This window comes from Peromyscus maniculatus, chromosome 4, assembly GCF_049852395.1.
Source record: "Peromyscus maniculatus bairdii isolate BWxNUB_F1_BW_parent chromosome 4, HU_Pman_BW_mat_3.1, whole genome shotgun sequence".
Taxonomy (NCBI): domain Eukaryota; kingdom Metazoa; phylum Chordata; class Mammalia; order Rodentia; family Cricetidae; genus Peromyscus; species Peromyscus maniculatus.
Genome location: NC_134855.1, coordinates 81,464,279 through 81,487,446, shown reverse-complemented (window position 1 = coordinate 81,487,446; position 23,168 = coordinate 81,464,279). Strand labels below are relative to the sequence as shown.

Genomic DNA, 23,168 nt, shown 5'->3' with positions numbered 1-23,168 from the left:
ATGGGTTCAGAAGGCCCTGAGAACCCTTCCACACCTCCTGCAAACAGTACCCGCCCTTCCCACATATTTCAGAAACACCCAGACCAAGGACAGCAGAATTTTTGGTTCAAGAAAAGCATCCGCCACTGTGTTAGTAAATATTTCCCCCAAACATCGAATGAAACCAAATTAGATTCTCAACAGCAAAGGAATCAAATGAGAACAAACGAAGATAACCACAGTGGTGTAGCAACCATGATCCCGCCAGGGCGCTAACGAAGGAGAGGTGTGGGGGAGCCTGCCAGAGTTAGAACACATACTTATGGCATACAAGGTCCCTTGTACATTGACGGAAGATCGCCGATACACTTGTTCTTGTGGCAATGTCCCACGCCTGAGGCACATTTCCCCAACCTAACCTCCGTGTGTGTGACTGGGAAGCATCCCAGGAGCGCAGAAAGCAAGTAAACCACCTCCCCCCAGACTCCCTCCAAGGATTTGGTTAACGTTTGGAGTTGGCCCAGTCGGGCTGTCTCCCATTCCCGCCGCCTGCGTGGCCCGAGACTTTGCGTGGCCTGGAGAGATCCCTACAGTACTACCCTTCCCACAAGCTATGTGCAAACCCGACACGGTCCCCAAAGTGTTAATCCCCCCCCCCCATTCCAAAGCTCCCTTCTTGCTGGGCCTGAAGTGAGCCGGCACCTATGGAGAGCTAGAGGTTCTTCAGGTTTGAACCTGTCAGAGGCATCACGGGGGTCCCTAAACGCTGATCCGACTCCTCTGTCCTCTAAGTCCGTCTATCCTAGAGTCTGAAAGAGTCGGTGTCTGGTGGTGATCTGGTGAGGCATCAGACCTTTCCCCAGAGCAGAGCCACATGCTACAACCAACCCTACAACCAATCCCCTCTTTCTCTTCCCGTGGAGTCCCGGAATCTCTCAGGCACCCTGGGACCCGAGATGTCCTCCCGGGTCCTGCGAACTATCGGACTCTGGGGTCGTGCTCAGCAGTGTGAGTGTGAGTGAGTGAGTGAGTGAGTGAGTGAGTGAGTGAGTGTGTGTTAGCACTTCACAGAGTCCACTCTTCCCTACTTTCAGACTCCTTGAAAGGCAGCGAGGTAAGAGCTAGGATCAGGAAGAAACAGGGGAGGGGAGAGGCCGCGTGGGGCGAGGACGCCCAGCCACTGTCGCGCGTGGAGGGCGGGCTGTCCGGACTCCGTACCTTGGTTGCGGATGGTGGGCTGGCTCTCCAGGCAGCTGGGCAGGTAGGGCGCATTGGGGAACATCCTGGCCTGGCCGGAGGACGCCTGGCTGGGCGGGGGAGGACCGAAGGGTCCGTAGCGACAGGCCCCGGCTGTCCCGGTGAACTGGCCGGAGAAGTGCAAGGTGAAGGCGCTCAGACATTGCTCCTCGTGCGGCTCGGCGCCGCCCCAGCTGGGCTCCTGTTTGATGAAGGAGTGGGGCGGCGGCGGCGGCGGCGGCGGCGGCGGCGGAGCGGGCGGAGGCGCGGGACCGCCCAGCGACCCGTAAGCCGAGGCGCCGGGAGGCGCGAAGTCCAGCACCGGTGCCCACTGCGCCGCGCCGCTCACGGGGAGCCCGCAGCCGCCGCCGCTGCCCAGCGAGGACACGGCGGGCAGGAGCGCGTTCAGGTCCCGCACGTCGGAACCCATCAGCGGCGGCTCGGACCCGGACGGCCCTCCGCTCCTGCGATCCTGCGGACTGTCGCCTCTGGGCTTGGCCCAGGTGCTGCGGGGGCCTCGATGCCCCGGCTGCTCCTGCTGCTGAAGACGCCCGGGCTCACGGCGGAGCGTGTGCTGAGACGCCGGCTCCGGGACACACGTGGAAGCCGGCTCCTGCGACAGGAGGAAGTCCAGGATCGCGGGCGGGCGAGGAGGCGGCGGGCCCGGGTTCCTGGGCTGCCGTCCTCGCTCTGGGTGGGTGGGTGAGTGAGTGAGTGAGTGAGTGGGTGGGTGGGTGGGAGGGAGGGCGGGAAAGGGGAAGGGGGAGCAGGCTGGCTATCCGGTGGCGGCGGAGAGCCCCCCGGGTGTGGGCGCTGCCTTGAACTCCTTACCCCAGCTGCCTGGCTGCCCCCAGCTTCCCAAAGCTCAAATAAGAGGGGCCGGCTGCGGGGGAAGGAGGAGGAGCCAGGATGCTCGGCCGCTCCATTCACACACCAGCCAGCCCCTGCCTGCCTGCCCCGGCCGCAGCGCGCGCCGCTCGTCCCGGGGGCTCGCAGCGGGGGTGTGGGGCGGGCCCGAGGGCGCGTTCGTCTCAGAGACACCCCCCTCTCTGGCCCACCACGTGCTCTCCGCTGGCCTGTGGAGCAAACCTCCCCTTGCCTCCCCAGCCGCCCTGCCCGAGTGCGAGCGCTTTAAGGCAAGGCCCTCTAGGTAAGTCGTGTGTCCCCCTTCCTCCCGCCCCCCCCCCCAAAACACACACACCCTCGGCGCGTCGGATCGAGGTGGGAGTAGAGTCGGGGTGGTTAATCAGAGAGGGTGGGGTGGAGGGAGGGGCGGGTGGGCTCCAAGAGGGCGGGAACCAGAGAGCCCCGAGAGAACTCTCCTGGGTTCAGAGGAGGCTAGCCTAACTTCAAGTCTTAATGCCTTCTCACGTCCAGAACCCTAGAGCCTAACCTCGGGGTCCCTTTAGGAGGTCGGTTCCTACGGGTTCAAAGGTTGAGATCCAAGGCGAAACTGTTCGGGATGGTAACTCTGAAGTGTGACATCAGTTGTGACAAGCGCGGCGGGGGAGGGGGGCGATTCAGTTGTCTGGTAGCGGGTTCTGTGGTGAGGTTGGAACCCAGAAGGTGGTTGCTGCCCACCTAAAAATCCGTGAAAACAACACTTACCGGCCCAGCAAGGAGTATCTGGTAGACCTTACATTAACTGGGGGAAATTGCAGCTGGTTTTTGTTCATGTTGTTTGTTTTGTTTTGTTGTTTGTTTTGTTTTGTTTTTCTGTGGGGGTGCTCTTAGCAGAAATGCCCAGAAACCTGCTTTGATTATGGTGGGAACGCTCTGACGCCATGTTGAGAAAGAATAGGAATGGAGAAGCTGTGGCCACGAAACCAGCAGGAAGAGTGTGGCCTAGAAAGCTGCTTTGCCAAGCAAGGCTTCCTCTAGCGATGAGGGACCCGTTACGGACCTGCGGTGATGGATCGGGGGATGCAAACCAGTAGGACTCACCGAGAAATGGGTCGGGGAGCGGCTTCATTGGCCGGTGGCGAGAGGTGTGTTCGCACCGCCCGGAGAGTTCCCAGAGAATGGCTTCCCCAAAACAACTCCTCCCTCCGCCCGGGAGCTGTTGGGGACTCCCTTGCCTTAGAACCGGTGTTTGGGGTGGTGTGGATGGGTTTAGGTCTTCTAAAGTAGTGGGGTATGGGGTGGGGGACCATCTGTGAGCAGAAGAAGCCTACGGGTAGCGGAGTGAAGTAGGTTTCTGGGTACCAGGCAGACCCCGGGGAGTCCTGGAGGCCGCGTCGTCGAAGGGACTGCCCGGCGCGGGGCGGGAAGCGCCGTTGTAGTTGGGCTTTCAGAACCGGGATGAGGCTAGAAGCTTTCCCACTAAACCTGCTAAAGCAACACTCAAGGATGCTGACCATGAATACGAAGAAAACCTAACGTTTCAGTGGTCTTCGCGTCTTCATTCTCCAGTTGCTACACGTTGGTTTTAACTCACATAGACTCATGAATCCAGCCTCGCCGTGAATTCTGTGGGCTCAGAAAGTACTGGCATAAGCAATCACCCGCTCTCGGGGTTGCACAATCTATCTAGGTAAAGAAGATTCCTAAGGAAGGTTAAAGGACTGCCCCTTCACTTTCACCGTGGTGGACCCCGCGCGCGCTGCTTTGGAATTTTGACTGATTTGTAGTGAACCAGAAGCTTTCTTTTTTTCCCTTCTTCTTTTCCTTCCTCCCCCCCCCTTTTTTTGTTTTGTTTTATTTTAAAGAAATGCAGGGTCCTCAAGACAAGCGTCTGCCTACACCCTGTCCTCTCCTTTTCCATTCTCTATTCCTAAACGCGTAATAGGGCGCAGAGCTATTGGTCTTTTTGGCGGAAACAGACCCTTTGGGCCAAGACTCCCCCACCCACCCAGCCAGGCCGACCCCGAAAGCCCACGCCCATGTCCCCTTCCCCTCCTCCTGGTTCTCATTTCTACTGCGAAGTCGTTTTCTTTAACTTGAACTCCGCCTCGGAGGGTAGAGGAGCCCTTCGGGAAGAGCCGGGGTTTCATCACCAAAGGAAAGTGGAGTTCATTTATTTTTTAGTCCCCTGCAGATTTGGGGGGAGGGGTATGAATGGAAGCGGTGTGTAGAGAGGCTGCTGTGGTGTGAGCGCTTGTGAGTTTTGTATCTCGGGAATGAGAAAGGACACACCTCTGCCTCCCTGTCTAAAATTTTCGTTTGTGTCGGGGGTGGGGGGGTACGGTGAGGAGAGGGGTGGCTTATAAACATGGGTGAGAGGAAAGCGACGCTCCAAAATTTTTCGAACTTCTCTGTCATTTTTTTTTCCCAGAATTTTTGAGGGGGAACCTAGGAAACATACGGTTAATTCTTCATTTCCACCCCGGGGTGCCCTCTCGACCCGACTTCTCCCAGCATAAAAGTGGTAGGAAGTTCCCAGCAGAGCGAGAATGGGAAGCCGCAGCGCAGATGGAGGGCCTCCAGTAAGAGTGGCCGCTCCTGAGATACACTCGCCCACCCTGGTCTAGAAGCCCAAGCACCGGTAAGCCAGTGCTCTAGGACCCACACACCTTTGGGGTCACAGGATAACCCATTCCTCCCGCGTTCTACCTTTCTCCTCTCGAGAACGTTCTTTACTGGAGTCCTGAGGTTCCCCCAGCGGATGCGCTGCTACTCAGACTGCGAGAACCACAGCCTGGCCAGGGGGTGTCGCACCTGCTGCCCACCCTGAACCTCCTTCATCTGAGGCCCTCCGGGGTTCCAGAAAAATGAAGGTCACGGAGAAATAAGAGCTTCCTACCCTCTTTCTTTTTCCCACCACGGTGGCGCAAAGACTCAGGCCTTGGAAGGATCGCACTTTGAACCGTCTGTCCGTGTAGGCAAAGCCAGCGATTAAACTCAAGCCCGGCGAGGAAACTGATGCGCAACCGAGGTAGGAAAAGCAAGCCTTAGTCCAGCGCTGTGGTTCAAGGCAAGGCCTGGCAGCTTGAGAATGAGATCTCACTTTCACCTGGTAACCAACAGCTGTATGACCCCAGATGAGTGCTATAATATTTTTGAGCCTCAGTTTCCTTATTGGTGATCAACAGAGAAAATATTGACACTAGCTAGCGTTCCACCTTTCAGGGTTGGAGACGAATCAGGTGAGAAGGTAGTGTTCTGTTTGCTGTAAAACCACAGGGCTTTGATAGTGATACTGTTCAAAGACGTATAGAAAGATTTTTGGTCAAGCTCAACCGAAAACCAGAACTTTCAATGTCCAGTTCATTCAGGGGTGGTTTAAATCACCGTCTCTGCTTCCTTAGTACTGATGGCATACGGAAGAAAAGAGAGACCCTGGCAGTCTATGTGGCTTCAGTGCGAGGACAAAGTGTACCCGTCTCGTCTTAGAAGGCGCATAATTATTACAAGATTAAGACATTGCATCCTGGTGGAAAGGGGAGCTAAGATCTTTCATATCAGAGCCGTCAACTGCATCTAGCTGAGCCCAGAGCCCGGCCTCTGCCGTGGCCCCAGGGACCAGCACGCGCACGCCAGGGCCGCGATCCCGCTGGTCACCCCGGGGCTGTTGACAATTGAATAAACACGCCAAAGCCCTGGGATCTGTCAGTGGCTGAGGCCGCCAGCCCCCGCCCGGGGCAAGGGAATGGCGTGAAGAGTGGCCCGACCTCCAAGCCACTAATCATCGGGTCAGCCGCTGCCCTTGGGCCGAGCGAACGTCCTGAGCCCCAAGAGCGGGGCAAACCAGCCAGCTCTGTTTCTCTCCCAGCGTTTCTAAGTCAGCAATCTGCCTAAGGCGGCGGGGAAGGCGCAGAGGGCGCAGTTTCCAGACTGACAGAGTTGGCAAAAACCAAAGCTTCATTTTGCAAAATAAAAGAAAAAATGTAAACATCGGAGGGCCTTCTGTGACACAGCCCACCCTTAGGCTTCTTTCATTTGAAAATTGTCTCGATCCTCCCCCCTTTAAACCGATCTCACATCTGGGCTTTAAATTCTCCTCCTTGGACTGGTTAAGGGGCTAGAACCACCTAGCGCTGCCTGGTGCGAGAGGCAAAATTTGCCCTTTCTCCGGTTCATAGTGCCTGGAGCCGCAGTGTTTTGACGCCGTACCACCGGTTCCCCAGCTCTCAAAGAGCCCCCAGTGAAAGGATTCAGCAGGGCTGCCTCTATTATTATCCCGTAAATCTTTTTAAATTCTGGAACTAATTATATAGAGGATATGTCTCAATTTGTTCTGCATTAATGCCACAGTGGGGATGGAGACCAGGCCGTGGCCAGCGCAGGTCTGGAAGCCCATGAAATTGATGAACTGAGAGGAGCTTCCAGTCCAGAGCGCACCATCTGGAATTCCAGTCTGAGGTTACAATTAGAACTCCTGACCCCAGATTCAACTTTGCAAGCAAGGGGAAGAAATGGAAAGAAGAAGAAAAAAGAAAGGAAAAGAAGAGGAAGAAGAAGAAAAAGAAGAAGAAGAAGAAGAAGAAGAAGAAGAAGAAGAAGAAGAAGAGAAGAAAAGAAGAAGAAGAAGAAGAAGAAGAAGAAGAAGAAGAAGAAGAAAAGGAAAAGAAGTCGACTTATTCTACACTTGTTTTTTAAAAAAGACTTAAAATCTCCTCATCTTAGAAAATGTTTTCAAAGTATTTGTTTCTGTGTTTTTAACCTATGAAAGATACTATCTTTTATCGGCAGGGTTTCATCTCACCCCCTTCACTCCTGGCCACACTCAGTCTGTCACTTTTCTGTCATCGTTGGATTTAATTATAGATGAATGAATTATTTCTCAGAAAACTAGCTTGCTAAATCTAAACATCACGTTGTGATTTCCCTTTGATAAGTAGCATAAATGCAGAACTGCATGTGAACTCAGAGCTCTCTGTGTCTCTCTGTCTGTCTCTCTCTCTCTCCTTTTCTCCCTCCCCTGCCTTTTCTTCAGTTTAGCTTTAATCAGAGATTTTATTTGTGTTGTAATTTTATTTGGGTTCTAAATTCAGTACAGCAATTTCTTCTTTCCATTAGTAGTATGCTCTTTTATTTTTCTCTCACCTTGACTCCCTGAAGAGACGAAGGACCAGGCAGTACTGGGGAACCTGTTAATTTATTAGCATAAATGCCCAGACAAAATGAGTTATAAATCATTCAGATGTATTAAGCTGTAAAGTATTCCAATGAAGTCAGCCTCTTGCCAGGGTACTGGTGTATAAATGTTCATATAAAACACAGTATCCCTATTCACACTCAGCCTGAGTGCACGTTGTAAGAATATGCAAATGTTGAATTAGGAATAAGGAAGGTGGTATCCCGGTAGGGTGTTAACCTTGTTTGGGCTTCCAGTCTGTGACAGGGATAGCACTGGACAGTCTGCATCTCAGTCTTCCACAGAGCTGGCTTTTCCATTTCTGTTTGTTGTGGGGGGGGGGGAGATGTAGAAAAGTCTACAAGATATGTTTGTGGTGCAGGGGGTGGGGAGGGATCAGTGTTTTCCTAAGATCAGTCAGCTTCAGAAAAATCTAGTTAGAAAGGGCCCTGCACTTCCTGAAGGTAACAGATTAGCCTTCAGTGAAGAACCAACCACCTGGGTCTCTGTCTGAGCCCAGCTAGCCTGCAGGGGGATCACTGTTCAGTGGAGGTGGATGAGGAAGGGAGGGGGGGCGGGGAGTCAGGAAGGGAGACTGACTGAAGGGAATTTCTAGCAGAAGCTTACCAAGACAGAAATCAGACAAACCAAGCCAGAGAGAGAGAGAGAGAGAGAGAGAGAGAGAGAGAGAGAGAGAGAGGGCTCAGCTGGGAGAGGTCCTTAGTACCCAGCTTGGCAACCTGAGTTCTGTCCCCCGGAATGAGAGGAGCGAGCCAACTCTGGGAAAGTTGTCTGACTTTCCACACACAGATGCTGTGGCATGCACCCCCCATCCCACCCGACTCTCTCTCTCTCTCTCTCTCTCTCTCTCTCTCTCTCTCTCTCTCTCTCCACACACACACACACACACACACACACACACACTTCAATAATCTTTTAAAAAACAAACAGTTCAAACAGAGCAGCTGAAAAAAAAAAAGTCCAGATTTTCTGTAAGTGGAGTGGTTATGAGAGAAAAGGGATGAGCATGTTCATCTTTCTGGGGCCGCTCACGCACTCATACACCCCGTGGTGACTGCATTGATACCGCTCCCTGGCAGCATTGCAGCAGAGACTTGGAATTCATTAGCGACAGGAGAGCCCTCCTTTGCCCGCAGGGACCATCCATTCCAGGAGGCATGCAGGCAGCTCTCTGGGAAACAATATCAAACACTGTGAGGGAACAGGCTTGCTATAGGACTGGACAACCGGGAAAAGGAGCTTGGGAGGGGAGCGACCTAGAGCCCGCATTTCTTGTCACCGGCCCTGTTGGAATGCGTTCAGTGAGTGCCCTACCCTACTCACAGATAGAAGGGGTTTGAAGGATCTGGAACACTAGGTCTAGAGAAGTCTCCACGCAGCCTACACAGCCCTATAGAATTAAGGACAGTTACCGAGGCAGAGCTAGAGTAAATAAATCACCTCTGCCCCCAGCCAAGTGACTCTGGAGTTATAAATATAAAAACTTAGTTTTCCTGTCTTCAAGGGGGGGGGGGAATCATGGCCTACTGCTGTTGTGAAAAGTGGAAGAGGTAAGGCATGGCCATTTCTTAGCCCCTGGGAAGTAGTCCTTCAGGGTGGTTATTCTTCGTGAGGATGGTCTATAACTTGGCCTGTTTTGCTTGTTATTAACTGGCGCGTTCTAGGCTTAGAAGTAAGTGATAGCAGAGAAAAGGGCAGGAAGTAAAAAACTTTGTTAACCTTAAACAAAACTTGTCATTTCAAAGGAAACTGAAATTTGTCCTAAGACAGGAAATAGAGAGCTTTTCTTTCAAAATCAAATGGAGATTTTTTTTTTCAAGACTAGACGTTCACACCGACTTGTAAGACCTGGAGTTGCACTGACTCCACACACAGCCGAACGTCAAGTGTGAATGGCATGTCCATAATAATAAAGAATTCGGATCAGGTATGAAAACACGGAGCTCTAGGCCTGCCTCTGCCAGTGGTCAGGACCTTGAGGAAATAAGGAGAGTCCCTCATATTTCAGTATTGTTATCTGTAAATTAGAATGATAATAAAAATCAAAGTGCTAGACAGTGCAGATGACCAGCCTCTGCTATGTGTAGACATGAAAAAAAAAAAAGCAAGCTGCATATTACATTGTGTGTGTGTGTACATGCGTGTGCGCAGGTGTGCTCGCTGCATTTATGTATGTGGAGGCAAGAGGTCAACACTGGTGTCTTCTTTGATCACTCTCCATGGATTTTTGTTTGTTTGTTTTGTTTTTTGTTTTTTTGGGGGTTTTTTATTTGAGACAGGGTCTCTCCTGAATGGACATTCAGTGATTTAACAATAGCTGACTGGCTCTGGGGCTTTACCTCTTCTACTCTCCCACCCCCAGGACTGGGTTACAGGCATGCCTCACGATGCCAGGCTACTTTACCTGGGTACTGGGGATCGAAACTCAGGTCCCTTATGCTTTCACAGAGAGCATTGGACCCAGGGCGCCATCTTCTCAGACTGGGCTGCTGTTGCGTTCCCTGCAGTGAGACTAGTGAATGAGAACATACCGTAACCTTTCAGAACTCTACCTAGGACAGAGTGGGTGCCACCATGACTGGGGGAGTGATCTTCTTTCTGAGGCTTAGAGTTTTTCCACTGATGGGCTTTCACTGTGCAGGCACCCGCTGGGCAGAAAGAGCAGGTCCTTCGGGCCAGGCTGCTAAGGTTTAAATCTTCCTTTGCTCTAACTTCCTGACTCAAGGTGACTTCTGTATTCTCAGAACCATCATTTTCCTGACTCTGAACAGGACCGGACGATAGCACCCTCCGTCGCTTTGTTTTGAGAATGAACTACTAGAGCCACAAAAAAAAAATGTTATGAGGCCGGGCGTTGGTGGCGCACGCCTTTAATCCCAGCACTCGGGAGGCGGAGGCAGGCGGATCTCTGTGAGTTCGAGGCCAGCCTGGGCTACCAAGTGAGCTCCAGGAAAGGCGCAAAGCTACACAGGGAAACCCTGTCTCGGGAAAAAAAAAAAATGTTATGATTCATTTATACTTTTTACACAATGCGTGGCAAAGGAAAAGAGACCAACGAATGTTGACTGAATGATGGGACAAATGAGTGAATGAAAAGGTCAGGCAATACTCCTAAAATCCCAGTACATTAAAAAATATATAAAGTATTGGTGTGTTGCCTGGCATACAATAGAACATTAATAACTGGTAGTTATTAAACTTTCAGTTTGGCTAATCAGATAGTAACCTTGACCAAAAAATAAGTCAGCCAGCCTCAGCTTGAATTACAGCCTTCACAGAATGGCGTGTTCCGTGCATCACAAGCACACATTCTAACCATGCACAGAAATGAATTACTATCTTCCTTATGTTTTCCGCATGCTGAAATCCCACTCTTTCATGTCTGAAAAATTGTCCGGTCATGTCCCGGCACTGGCTGAGTTTCAGACCTTTGACTTTGAGCCTTCTGCTGACTCTCCATTACTATTACTGTTTACGACATCTGAAGCACCTATCCAGGACTCTGGCAATCCCGTGTTTTCCCAAAGAAGAAGGAGAGTGTTTTCAGCAAATGCAGAGAAAAAGCAGTTTGAGCCTCTTCCTGAAACTACCTCGCAGCATTTGTTAACAGTTCTGTAAATAAGCTTAAGCATGGTATCAGCTTGCTGTTCAAGAATTACAAACGTTTATGAGAAGCGACTCAGGAAAAACAGGACAGAGTCATTGGAAATCTAACACTACTCTATAGTGTGTTTATCCAAGACTCCATAAATCACAGTCCAATAGTCAGTGTCCTATTGTGATCACCCTTCCAGATCTGAAACAACCCCATCACTGTAGAAATCACATCCAAAGCCCAGCATGTTTTTTGCTATTGATACAGAGGCTAATTATAAAACTTCCCAAGAGATAATAAATATTACACTCCAATCAACACGTGTGATGCAAGATAAATAAGCACATAACTTAGCCATGGTTCTCTGTGTCAGGTCCATATTTGTCTTTAATTATCTCCTACCCGGGAATGGAATAACCATTATCTGTGATGTGTACTCTGTACTGGAGGATCATTCATTTTGGGAAAGACTGTCTCAGTCTGAGCTGCTGTCCCCAGTTAATTATAAACTGCTCTCCCTGTATTTCCAAAGTGCCCTGGTTTGGGTGGTAAATAATAAGTATACATCTTTTACTTAAGATTTTTATTTTATGCCTGGCATGGTACAGCACACGTTTAATCCCAGGACTTGAGAGGAAGAGGCAGGTAGATCTCTGTGAGTTGGAGGCCATCCTGGTCTATAGAGTGAGTTCCAGGATAGCCAGGGCTACACAGAGAAACCCTGATTCAAAAAACAAAAGAAAAGAAGGAAGGAAGGAAGGAAGGAAGGAAGGAAGGAAGGAAGGAAGGAAGGAAGGAAAGAGATGTCATCATCAAACTGCGTGAGGGCAGCATTAGCTCTTAAAATGGCAGAATCTGTCTGTGTGGCACCTCTTTCTCTTTATACATCAAAAATGTGGCCAGTTGGTGGTGGCACACACCTTTAATCCCAGCAATCAGGAGGCAGAGGCAGGCATATCTCTCTGAGTTTAAGGCCAGCCTGGTCTACAGAGTTCCAGGACAGCCAGGGCTACACAGAGAAACCCTGACTCAAAAAAAAAAATTTTTTTCTTTACAAGAAAGGAAGTCTTAAGCAAGCCATTAGCAAGGGTAAAAGACCAGCGTTAAGTGGGGCTAGTGAGATGAAAAGATTGTCTCATATTAAAATATTAAAAATCAAAGGATGAAAATAGTTAATATAATCAAGCAGAAAGATGTGGCTCTGCGTTTCCTGACAGCCAAGCAAAAGGAGGAAATAACGCTAGGTCCATGGCTCTCATCTGGTAACAGAATCTGTGCTAGTGTGTTTTGAAATCTCACCAATCAAAGACAGCATTAACTTTTATGTTCACAAAGATCATCTTTGGAGTATCAGCTTGTGGTGTATGTACAGATCCATATTTTACTTCCTCTCCCCATGTCATTTCCCACCACTTTCATAATGGGGATTCACTGTGACTCCATTTTATAGCACATTAGCTTTAAAAAAGTGTGCCTACTTTAAAATACAGCCTATGAAGGCACAGAAAATCCTGAACCTCTGCTGTAATTCAATGACACCATAGGAATCTCTGTTAAGAAATATTCTGACCCTGTTCTCTGTGTCAAGCTGCAGAGTATCCTTCTCTGGAGTCATGAGACACTCTGTGAGGGAGACTACAAAGCCGAGTCCCTCGATATTAGCCATCTCACCCCTCAGAGTTCAGCCAGGAGTGGGACAAAAACCCTTGTCATCATGTTGACATGTTTACTTACGGTGTAGGAAAATACTGCTGTTACCCAATTCAGCTTCCCAGTCAGTTTGCTTGCCTGGAGACTTACATTTTATGTGTTTCTTTGATGATCTACAAATAAATTAGCAAGATCCACTGAGGTCTGCCAACATATATGCATTACTAGAGAAATCGGAGATGTTGAAAAATGGTCGTAATTTATCATATCCCAATACTTTCTTCTTGAGAACCAAATAAATATCATCAGCGAGTTTATGTACCTGACATATTTATTGCAGCGTTCCCACCAGTGCTTCCTATTGTCCTGTGTTCTCACACATTGTTTACACAGATCGTGGTTTGAAAGAAGTTGAGGGAAACTCAGGCCAGGGAAGAAAGATTTTATCATTTGGAAAGGGCGAACCCACTCTAATGGAAGACGACGATCCATGCAGAGGTTTGGAAAGCCAGAATCCTCCAGTGGGTGTGATAAATCCACAGGATTGGAATCCAGGATTTTGCACTGGGACCTTGGAGTCAGAATGAATAATTGAGTCATCTTTCAAATAAACACAGTGTATCATTATTATTATCGGACAAGCAGGGCCATCTGTTCAGTCAAGCTAGTCTTGTTTCTGTAAAGACAAGTTTTTTTTTTTTTTTTTTTTTTTTTTTCTGTTTTTTTCTTTTTTTTTCCCTGAATGCAGCCCGGAGTCCATCACAAATGGATCCGAGAAGGAAGCAGAACACCCATCCCGACCCTCACTTGGCTCTGTGCTCAGAAATTAGGTTTTCAAACAAGAGACCACATTGCCTGCTCACAGCAGGAGGGTTACATGCACACAGTGCCATAGAATGGAGAGTGTGTCAGACCTTCATCCACTGAGCTTTTATGAAAGATGAATCCTGGAGGTAGCTGCTCATCATTGTTTTAAAGGAAATACCACCCATGTCTTTAGTATTCATGTGGGTATGGGGAGTCTAAGTATTGCTAAGATGTCATTCAACTTTTCCTAATTCAACCTGGCACCTTCTTCGGGTATCACCCAGTTGAATGGGATATGGAAAACATTTTTTCACGGACTTGAGTCTTAAGTTTGCAGAAAGTTACACAACGCACAAGACTTTTGAGAGCATCATGTCTCGTCCCTCTCGGATAAGATAACATATGGGTTGTGTGAAGGGAGGACCCACTTTCTCTTACAAAGAGCATTCACTTTCCCTTGCCAAGTAACTTTTACAGGCCCAGCAACCAAACTGGGGCATATAATACTGGGTTCTGGGTTCTGGTTATGCTACAGGATTTGGTCATAATTTGAGGCACTTTCTCCTCTAATAAGTGTCCTTGGGGGCCAGTGAGATGGCTCAGCGTAGGCAAAGGCACGTGATGCACAAACTTTACCACCTGTGTTTTGTTCCTGGATGGAAGAGAGAACTAATTCTGCAAAGTTGTCCTCTGACCTCCAAACATACATTAATAATAATAATAGTAATAATAATAATTAATAATAATAAATCATTATTTTAAAACAGAAGCATTACAGAAAAATCTTCACTTACACCAGATCCAGGAAGTTGTCTGGATTCTCTTCAGTTCCTCACTGTGTTATCTAGAGAGACTAATGACCACTCAAGTTTCACAGAGAGGGTCTCTGGTGAGTATGCGAATAATGGGCTAATTACGAGGTTGTCATAATTAGAAAAACATCATTGCACTTCACTGGGATACTTGGCATATTGATGGTGTCTTTTTCTAGACTTAGTCACTGGTGACTGGAGCGGAAGTTGTTCTGGTGTGGAAAGAGTTGGAGCGCCTGGCTGATCCAACCTGAAAGACCAATCCTCTAAAGCTCCTGGAGCAGCATAGTCAAAGGAAGAGGAGCAGGAAGCTGGGAGAAATGGCTCATCTTCTCCATCCTGTGCCTTTGTTGCCTTTTGATGCTGATGAAATCCCAGCAGCCTTTGGAGGGAGTATAACACAATGTGCAAACATCACAGACATTCACCAAAAATCACATCCCAAGACTTAAAACAAAATACAAGAAGAAAAAAGCAATTTCTCCCAATTCAACTCCCCAAGGACCCAAAAAGCATTTCAAACGTGTCCAGTAAGACATTAAAAATAATCATCCTGGACAGAAGTCAGTCCCTTGGTTGTTTTAATGTACTTTTGTCGACAAACAAGGACAGTTTTCAAAACCACTGCCTTGGCTGACTTTGGAAGGTCTCTAGAATAAAAGTACTTGGGTGACCCTAGGATGACTGGGCAAGAGTAACCAAAGCTGTGGATGAAACTGAAAAAGATAAAAAAGAAAAACGAAAAAAAGAACTGATGATGTTTGATGTAAAAACTAAAATATTGCCACAATCAAGACATATTTCTAAGCTGAAACTTATGAACAGAAACAACCCTAGTGGGAAATTTAACAATCCTCTTTAAAAGAGCGTTCAGATTTTTCAAAGTATGTATAAACTCACTCCTATGCTTCCCAAATGGCTTGCTGTGGGGTGGCTGCTCCGTGGAATCAGGAAGTGTTTTTCCTCTTCCTCTGTCCTCCTTCCCTCCTCCTCCTGCCTTCTTTTTACAGCGATATGCGCTCTTATTAGCTATTCTTTACTGCATCCTCGAGGCTCTCCTCCATTCTCTTTACTTCTCACAACTGCCATTTCAAGAAGGGGTCGTTACACCGCATCCTTAACAAGGAAGCCTAAGCTGGGAGACTGGGAGGGCCACCCTTCTCCATCCAAAATACAGTGTGGGCACAGCAGCAGCTGTAGGGTTGGACAGAACCTTCAGGACTCAGAATCCAAAAGGGAGGAAGTGGAGATGACTGAGGGTCCGAGACGCATGCGCATTCGCATCAGCCTCTGGTGTCATTCATGCAACTGTGATCCAGTCAGATCACAGCAAGATCCACAGGCCAGAGTGGAATCCAAATGCTTTGTCACAGAATGTTTCCTCCACACAGTTAGCGCTGAAGTCTGGCACCACACTCCCTATTCAGACCAAGTCCTAGCATTCCCCATTTTGCTTCCTTAAAATGGATTTTTTTGTTATCATGTTGTTAATTACAATAAAGAACAATGCCAATGCACTGTGTGGGAATTACAAAAAGAATCTGCTTTTCTGCTCCTTCAGGAATCCCACGGTGATTTCCCATCCCCCACCACCATTTCTGAATCATTCTCTCTTCAAAGGAGAGCGGGTCAGGTAGCTGGAAATTCCCAAGCCTCTAAAATGCATGTCTTGGTTCTGTCCCTTTTTTGAGGTCTGGGGGCAAAACGCAGAGTCAGCTGTCAGAGGCCAGCAGCCATGCCTGCTAGGATTCAACCCAGGAAGCAAGAGCATCATTCTCACCCCAAAGGCATATTGCAGAGACATGGATGAAGCTTTCCCCTCATTGAAGCTTCCTTCTGAACCTTTAAGGAAACATAAATACAGCTTTGGGGCTTTATTCCCACTTGGCCTCTTTGCAGGGCAGGCTAGCAAGGGCACTGGGATAATCATAGGAAATAGCAGTAACTGCTTTTTATAGAGTTCTTACTAAGTGACAGCCACTGTACGACATGTTTTCTAAGATTGTATCATTTGGTCCTCACAGACATGCCAAGTAAAAAGTCATAAAAACAGGGCTGGGGAGATGGCTCGGTGATTAAACCCTTGCCATGCCGCCCTGAGGACCCGAATTTGTCTTTCCAGAATCCATTTACAGTCCAGGTCTGCTTGCAATTCCAGCACTTGGAAGGCAGAAGCAGGAGATGCCTACAGCAAGCTGGTTAGCCAGGCTAGCTCTATTGGTGAGTTCTGTGTCTAACTAAGAGACCTCACCTCAATGAACAAGATGGAGGGCAGCTGGGGAAGACTCCTGATGTCAGCCTCTGGCCTCTACATGCACATGTGCACACGTTATACACACCCCACATACATGTGCCCACATGCATGCCAGCACACATACACATGAAAAAAATTAAGTCATAAAAACTAACCCCATTTTTGAGCTGAAGATGTGACTAGGTGGTTGAGTACATGCCTGAGGTCTTAAACTCTATTCTTAGAATCTCCAGTCAGTCAATCAACTAAATCTCTCTTTTTTTTCATATGAGACATAGAGAGCTAGTCATTTGTCCAAACTCTTACAGCTGGTGTGTGGCAGAACCCAGGAGGAGGTGAGTCCAAAGTAATTCTAACCACTGTGCCATGTTAGAGAGTTAAGTAAGCCAGCACCATCCATTGGTCTTCCAGGCAACCATGTGGGTTAGGGTCCTGCAGGAGACAGAAATACACTCCAGTAGAGTCACTGAGGGATAGTAAATGCATAGTCTATATCTTAACATGTAAGCAAGACTAAGTAAAACTAATAGGGGTGTTGAGTTTCCAGGCTCTGGCCAGCAGGGAGCCTATCCCCATCCCCCATCCCTGAGCCTGAGAGAAGAGACCAGAGAGAGTGAGGAGGTCTGTCCACAAGGAGGGCTGACCTTCGGGAAGGAATACAGCTAACAAGTAGGCTGATGATGTATTTTTCTCCTTCCTTCTCAACTCAGCCAGTGTTTACCAATGGCCAGACTCCTGGGAGTGGAAGGCTGGGTCTCATCAGTACCGTCCACGCAGACTAGTGTCCAGGGCCAGAAAACACTGAAAGCGACGTGGATTCGGAGCTTATATATCTCAAAATGATGTTAGCCTCCTTTTCACCGGTGTTTCCCCGTTTTGGTCGTTACAGAATAAGGATTATTTCACTCAGGCTTTGAAGACATTGTTCTTTGTTCTTTCACATCTACTGTTGGTTTCTAGAAATATAAAGCCATCCTTTGCATGGAGCCCATATATGAAACTAGTACTTTCCCTCAGGAAAGTTGACCAGACCTTCTCTGAAAGAATACCCCAAATGGCCCAACTGAATTCCCGTAATTATTTTTTAAATATTCACATATTTAATAAATGATCCCAACAAACTTTAAGATGACAATTTATAGAATCAGAAAAGGCAATTACCATTTTTTAAGTAATCCCCTTTCACACAGTATTTGACACTTAACATAAGAATAAGGATTTTCAGTGTTGTTATCCTATGTTTTGTTTATTCTATTTACTTATTTACGACAAGATTTTATTATAGAGCCCAGGCTGGTGTCAAACTCGCAATTTTCCTGCCTCTTTCTTCCAAGTATTGGGATTATTATAGGCCTGCACCACCTCACCCAGCATGGGTACACGGCATTTTAAATTGTTTTAAAATATGGTTTTTGAGCAAATAAGAGTAAAGTCCAATATAAAACAATTCACAACTGAAGGATCATTCAAAACGTATTATTTCTTCTCAGGAGCTAATATGTCCCAGTTACTCTGTCCCCCATGAAGGTGAGGTCCCAGGTTAACTTTGAACAGTGAGTGTCTTTTCACAACAATGTAAGAACACAATCTCTTTAAAAGTACAAAACACAACAACAACAGAACAAAACCCGGCCTATCCGATACTTCTCTTAGCAAAATGTTGTGCTTTCTCCTTAATGAGCCTCTTGTTGTACATAAAGATAGCAGGTCTGGGAGCAGAGAATGCCCTCTTCTGGGACTCACCATCCAGTGTGCCGTGGCCCTGGGACAGAGCGAACGGTGACAGAAACTCTTTTGTGAGTGGTAACCTTGCGACGGAGCCAAAGTTGCTTGGCAGGCTATGATTTCCACGGTCCGCTGAACACCCAAGATGAGCCTGGCTCCTGGCCACAAAGGCCGTCAACAAGCCCTGTGTCCATCCACTCAAGGCTGTTCTGACTTCTGATAATGTAAACAATGGAAATGAAACCACCACAGTGAAGAGAAAGAACAATGGTGTTTTGACAAATGGAACAAAGACAGACTCTGGCTGACCATTCAGGTCAGAAAAAAAATTAACGCAAAGCCTTAGGACCTTCGGCCTCCTGCCAAGAAGCCAACACCCTGGGTGGGTGGGTGGGAGGGTTCCAGCAAGATGGTAGACCCACTTCGTGGTGGCCTTTGGATTCAACAGCTTTGTTGAATATTTCCTTTCTCTTTTTACTTTTTTAAACATCTATTTTAGTGTGTCTGTGTAAGTACGTGGGTACACGTGTGCCACTGTGGGTCTGTGAGGTCAGAGGACAACTTGAAGGAATCTCTTCTATCCTTTATGTGGGTTCTAGGGCTTGAACTCATGGCGTTGGCCTTGGCAGCAAGCACACTTACCCTCTGAACCACCTTGCAAGCCTTTTGTAGAAGTATTCCGCAAGGGGGCACTTATTTTAGGACTTTAAACACAGAGTAAAATACGTATGCTTGGGCCCATATAACCACAAAACCCCAGAGATTTAAGAAAAAGGACCTGGGTGCATCGAGATTGTGAGACTTACAGGAAAACGTTCTTTTGTCTTCTTGGAGATCTACTGAGATGGTTCAAATAGAGTTGTGGCCAGGAAACTGAGATAGTCTAAAAACCTCTCACTGCCCTTTTGAGATCTGTAATCCTCTAAAAATGGAAATTAGGAAGCATTCATTCATGACCTTAAAATGTCATTTATTTTTTTTTTTTAAAAAAAGTGTATTGTAACGTGCCGGTAAAATGAGCCGGGAAGAAGGTTTGCGTGAAAGCTATTAGTGTGCGTGCCTTTCCCCACCTTGACCCCACAAGAATGTGTAAAGTGTAGCACATGGAATGTAAGCAGCTCGGGCCATGTTTCATAAATCTGCCTTGCAATGATCCTTGCATGAGAACAGCCCCAGGAAGGGAGGTCTCCGACCGTGACTGTTCAGTGATTAATTGGGCCAGAATCTGGCAACTGACAATTTCCTCACAGGGTTTTCTAATAATATTATTTTTTGACAAAGGGGCACTTTTTCATGGAGCCCATCCCTGGAGTAGGTAATAGTTTCACCTTCTGCCCGCTGGAAGGCCGGAGACTCTTGAGCTAAATCCTGAGCAAAGTGGAAACCCCGCCCACCTCTGGCTGAGTCTTACAGCGTTGGCATTTCGAGAGGAGAGGGGTCACCAGTAGAAGCTGGAGCCTGTGCTTAGGCTGGGAACTCCCCCTCCCTCCCCCTGTCTTTTAGGAAAAGTGGATTCTTCCTATTTCTTTTTCACACTGACAGTCAATAAAAGACTGACCGGTACACCCCAAATCCCTTCAGCACCCAGAGTCACTTCACATAAAAACCTCAGCATCTGCCATTAACTTCCATAGTGACCATTAAGGTTAAAAAACAAAATGATTCTCCCCAAACGGCAAACCTATCAGTGTTTCCTTATATTGCTAAGATAGATAAGACAGACTTCCTGGCATGCATGGAGAAACAGGAGACTTAGCTTCTCCCTGTACCACAGCTTGTTGGTGTCGGAATCATGAAAGCCTTGTGATAGGCCAGAAAGTAGGAGTGTAAGATGAGAGAGAAAAATGGAGGGGCCATGAGACAGCCCAGCGGGTTACTTTGCCATCAGGCCTGACAAGCTAAGTTTGACCCATAGACCCTACCTAACTCCACACACAAGCTGTGGCACACCCCACCAATAAATAAACAAAAGTTTTAATTAAAAAAGAAAATAAATAGGATTAAAATGTCTGGATTGATTGATTGATTGATTGATTGATTTTGAGACAGGGTTTTACTATGTAGCTCAAGCTGACCTGGAACTCACTGTGTAGACCAGACTGACCTCGAAGTCACAGAGATCAGCCTGCCTCTGCCTCCCAAGTGCTGGGATTAAAGATGGCCATCACCATGCCGGCTGGATTGACTTTTTTTTTTTCTTTTAAACAAAAAATACATCTGTGGAGTATAAAATATTTTTTTTCATGTTCCTCACACAATTGAGGCAGAGCTGTGGAAAGTGAGGAACATTCATCCTAAGCCTATTGAGAGTGTCCAGGATATAGGACACCCGGGACTGATGGGGAAGAGGAGAACATTCTAGAAATAGAGGCAGGGAAACTGTTGTCAGCCCTGGCTTTGCCCCCAATGGACTCCAGTATAGAAATCTCTGATAATCTCCCTGTTGGATTAACTCTGTGAGGAGTTGGTGAGATGTGCCAGCATTTGTGGCCATATACTCAGTAGACGACTAAGCTCTACGCAGTTATCACACAGATTGCCCACATAGCTGGCATGTTCCATGGCTTTAACCTCTTGCCAGCCCACTAGCATGAATTATTGGAGGGAAGGGGTGCTCCCTAACAAGAAAACCCTCTGCTTCTGTATTCCCGAGTGGCTTCTATTCAAGGCAAAATGTTTGGCTTGCCAGGTACTTCTGTCAGGGTCTGTGACTTGGCTGTGCTCAGCCGCAGGGAGGCAGGAAAGCATACTTTGAAACTGTAGCGAGTCTTTGAGCTGATTCAGTTCTACTCTGGATATAAAATATCAAGAGGAAGCCTTGGCTCCCTGTCTTGCTTACTGGGGAGGTGTGGGATGCTCCACTGCAAGGCTTGCTGATTTGCCAGGCTGCCTGATACTGATACAGCACCACAGGCAAAGATGCCTGGGAACAGGAGGGAGAGCCACCTTCCTGGGGATGCTGTGGAGACTGGGGCAGCCCCCGCTGCACCCAAGAGAGAGGGCAAGAAAATGGCTCGGATCCCAGCCTTGCCACCAATATGTAGTGCTCCCTCTTCTCTGCATTTGGCTTTGGAGCTTCAGGCCCCTGAAATAAAAGATCGGAACAGATGATCTCAAAGGCCCCTTCCCCCAACATTCTTTGATTCAGGCATTTGGAGCATCTACAGATGCTAGAGAACGCTGCAAGCCATGAGTGTCTGATAAGAAATGGCATGACTTCTGGGGACTGGTGGGGTTTATTTTCAGTGTTTTTAATGGCACACCCTTTGGCCCTGAAATGTCCTTTCTTAGGCAGTGTTATATGGAAATATTAGCATAAATATTCAAGTGTGGATGTTTGGAACAGTAAAACATCAAGTTCAATGCGGAGGCCCATTAGCAGGGGGTAAGATAAAGAAATCTGCAACCACTATGATTGCAGATCCACATACTCTAAAAGGAACCAAGGGCTGGAGAGACGGTTCAGTAACCACCTCTTAAGTGCATGCTCTGCAAGCATAAAAGCCTGAGTTTGGATTCCCAGAACCCATGTAACAGCTGGGTGCAGAGGCATGTGCCTGGAACCTCAGCACAGAAGAGATGGAGACAGACGGATCCTGGAGGCTCACCGACCAGTCAGTCTAACCAAAAACTGTGAGCTCCAGGTTTAGTGAGAGACCTTTCTCAAAAACAGAAACAAAACAAACAAACAAACAAACAAAAAACGGGGTACAGAGATGGCTCATCAATTTAGAGCACTTGGTGCTCTTGCAGAGGAATTGGGTTCTCTGCTTCCAGCACCTACATAGTGGCTCACAACTGTCCTTAACTCCAGTTCTAGGCGATCTGATGCCCTCTTCTGACCTATAAGGGCACCAGGCATGCATGTGGTACACATAGATACATGCAAGTAAGCATATATATATATATATATATATATATATATGTATGTATATATGTATATATATGTGTGTATGTATATACATATATAATAAAAATAAATCTTAAAAAGAAACACACACACACACATGCACACACGCACACGCATATACAATACACAAGTGCATTCAAAATACAACTTCATGTGTAAACTAGATTGTTCAGTAAAATATACATAATAATTTATTAAATTTCCTGAAATGAAATTTAGATATATGTATTGTGGAGTATAGAGATCATATTTGTTTAGTTACACATTTCTATTTATAGGTATAAACATAAAGAGCTGAGACTAATTCTGATCAAACTTAAGAGGGTTAAAGTTTCATAGCTCTGCAGAGTAGTGACTCTGAGTACCCAACATGGTGCTGGTGTAACAGACAAACTGAAAAGTTTAATGGACTTCATTTGAATTCCTTGAAATTTTACATAAAATCTGATATTTGATTTGGTTTTTGGAAAGCTTTCAGTAACTTGAGTACATAGACCTAGCTTTTCAGCCAGAACTGCTTTTCAACTGTGAATTTCAAAACATAGATGGAGCGTCTCCAACGAGAGAGGCAAGCATCATCAGAGAGATGTCTAATATAAACTACACAGTAGATACAGAAGGCAACACAACAATCACAAACAAGTCTCAACAATAGTTTTACGTCTCATTAATAATTTGACGACACTTTGAAATGATCATTTTCATACATCAATCTAAAAAAAATGTGCGACTAAAATTAATGTCGCCTATTTCCTCTTCCCGTTTTAAAGGCCACATATGGGCTGGCCTTGCGTTGTTACTGGACCCACTGCTCATAGGAGTTGAGTGGAGGAGGACTGGCCAGGCTCGGAGGTTTTTTTACTTTATAGACTTCTGTATTGTTGGATTTTGTTATGGTACACATGGGTTACTTTCATCATTTACAAAGAATAATAAAGGATCTTAAGTCACTCAAGAGAAGTTAATTTGTATGATTATGCCTGTATACATTGTGTGTGTATATGTGTGGGTTTGCATGCATGCACCTGTGTGCGAGGGTAAGTATGCACATGTATGCCCGCACCTACGTGTGGAAGTCGGAGGTAGGTTGACCTTGATTGCCTCCTACCTTGTTTTTCCAGACAGAGGCTCTCACTGAGCCTAGAGCTCACTGGTTAGTAGGA

At 47.1% G+C, this 23,168-nt stretch overlaps 1 protein-coding gene and 1 long non-coding RNA gene across 5 annotated transcripts in view; one reads left to right on the top strand and one right to left on the bottom strand.

Moving 5' to 3' along the window:
* Positions 1 to 2,057, bottom strand: part of Wt1 (WT1 transcription factor) — a 47,098-nt gene extending 45,041 nt beyond the window's left edge. For 2 of the 4 annotated variants that reach the window (XM_042275846.2, XM_076570220.1), the window contains exon 1: positions 1,198 to 2,056. In XM_042275846.2, the coding sequence (XP_042131780.1) occupies positions 1,198 to 1,645 (448 nt within the window). In that variant the 5' untranslated portion in view covers positions 1,646 to 2,056. Of the gene's footprint in view, positions 1 to 1,197 lie in introns of all 4 variants that reach the window. The other 2 variants (XM_076570219.1, XM_042275847.2) reach the window with 2 other exon arrangements.
* A 106-nt stretch (positions 2,058 to 2,163) lies between these two features.
* On the top strand, positions 2,164 to 15,633 carry LOC107401102 (uncharacterized). Its single transcript, XR_001577804.3, has 3 exons — positions 2,164 to 2,365; positions 14,072 to 14,193; positions 14,296 to 15,633. It is a non-coding gene; the product is annotated as an uncharacterized LOC107401102 (long non-coding RNA).
* Positions 15,634 to 23,168: the final 7,535 nt, after the last annotated feature.